The sequence below is a fragment of the Penaeus monodon genome, chromosome 22 (assembly GCF_015228065.2).
Source record: "Penaeus monodon isolate SGIC_2016 chromosome 22, NSTDA_Pmon_1, whole genome shotgun sequence".
NCBI classification, from domain to species: domain Eukaryota; kingdom Metazoa; phylum Arthropoda; class Malacostraca; order Decapoda; family Penaeidae; genus Penaeus; species Penaeus monodon.
In genome coordinates, this window is record NC_051407.1 from 27,614,537 (window position 1) to 27,614,875 (window position 339).

At 58.7% G+C, this 339-nt stretch overlaps 1 protein-coding gene across 1 annotated transcript in view; it reads right to left on the bottom strand.

Annotated features, from left to right (window-relative positions):
* Window positions 1–6: 6 nt before the first annotated feature.
* LOC119587066 overlaps window positions 7–339 on the bottom strand; it is a 26,966-nt gene continuing 26,633 nt past the window's right edge. Inside the window, exon 5 of the mRNA XM_037935814.1 lies at window positions 7–257. Coding sequence (XP_037791742.1) covers window positions 127–257 — 131 coding nt within the window. The 3' untranslated portion in view covers window positions 7–126. The remainder of the gene's footprint in view (window positions 258–339) is intronic.

The following is a 339-nucleotide window of genomic DNA, read 5'->3' on the forward strand; positions in this document are numbered from 1 at the left end:
GAGTCCATCCATCACAAGACCCTTTCCCTCTCGTCATCATCCTCTCCTCCTCTCTTTTCCCCCGCAGATTTATCATCTCCCTCTCTTCATGACGGCCGAAAGGAGGTGTCTGAAGGAGGACGTGAATCAGGCAAACACCCGACACTTGACGCAGGCGAGGGCGACCAACAGCATGGCCAGGAGAGCACTGCTGACGGAGGCGGTGACGGCGGCTCCGCTCAGGCCCGGCCCCTGCTTCACCGGCTGCTGGATCTGGCCTGAGGGAGACAAAGGCAGCGTCAGGGGTCGTCTCTCGTAACGGGTGATTCGCCCGAACAGTGTTGGGTATATCTATATCTA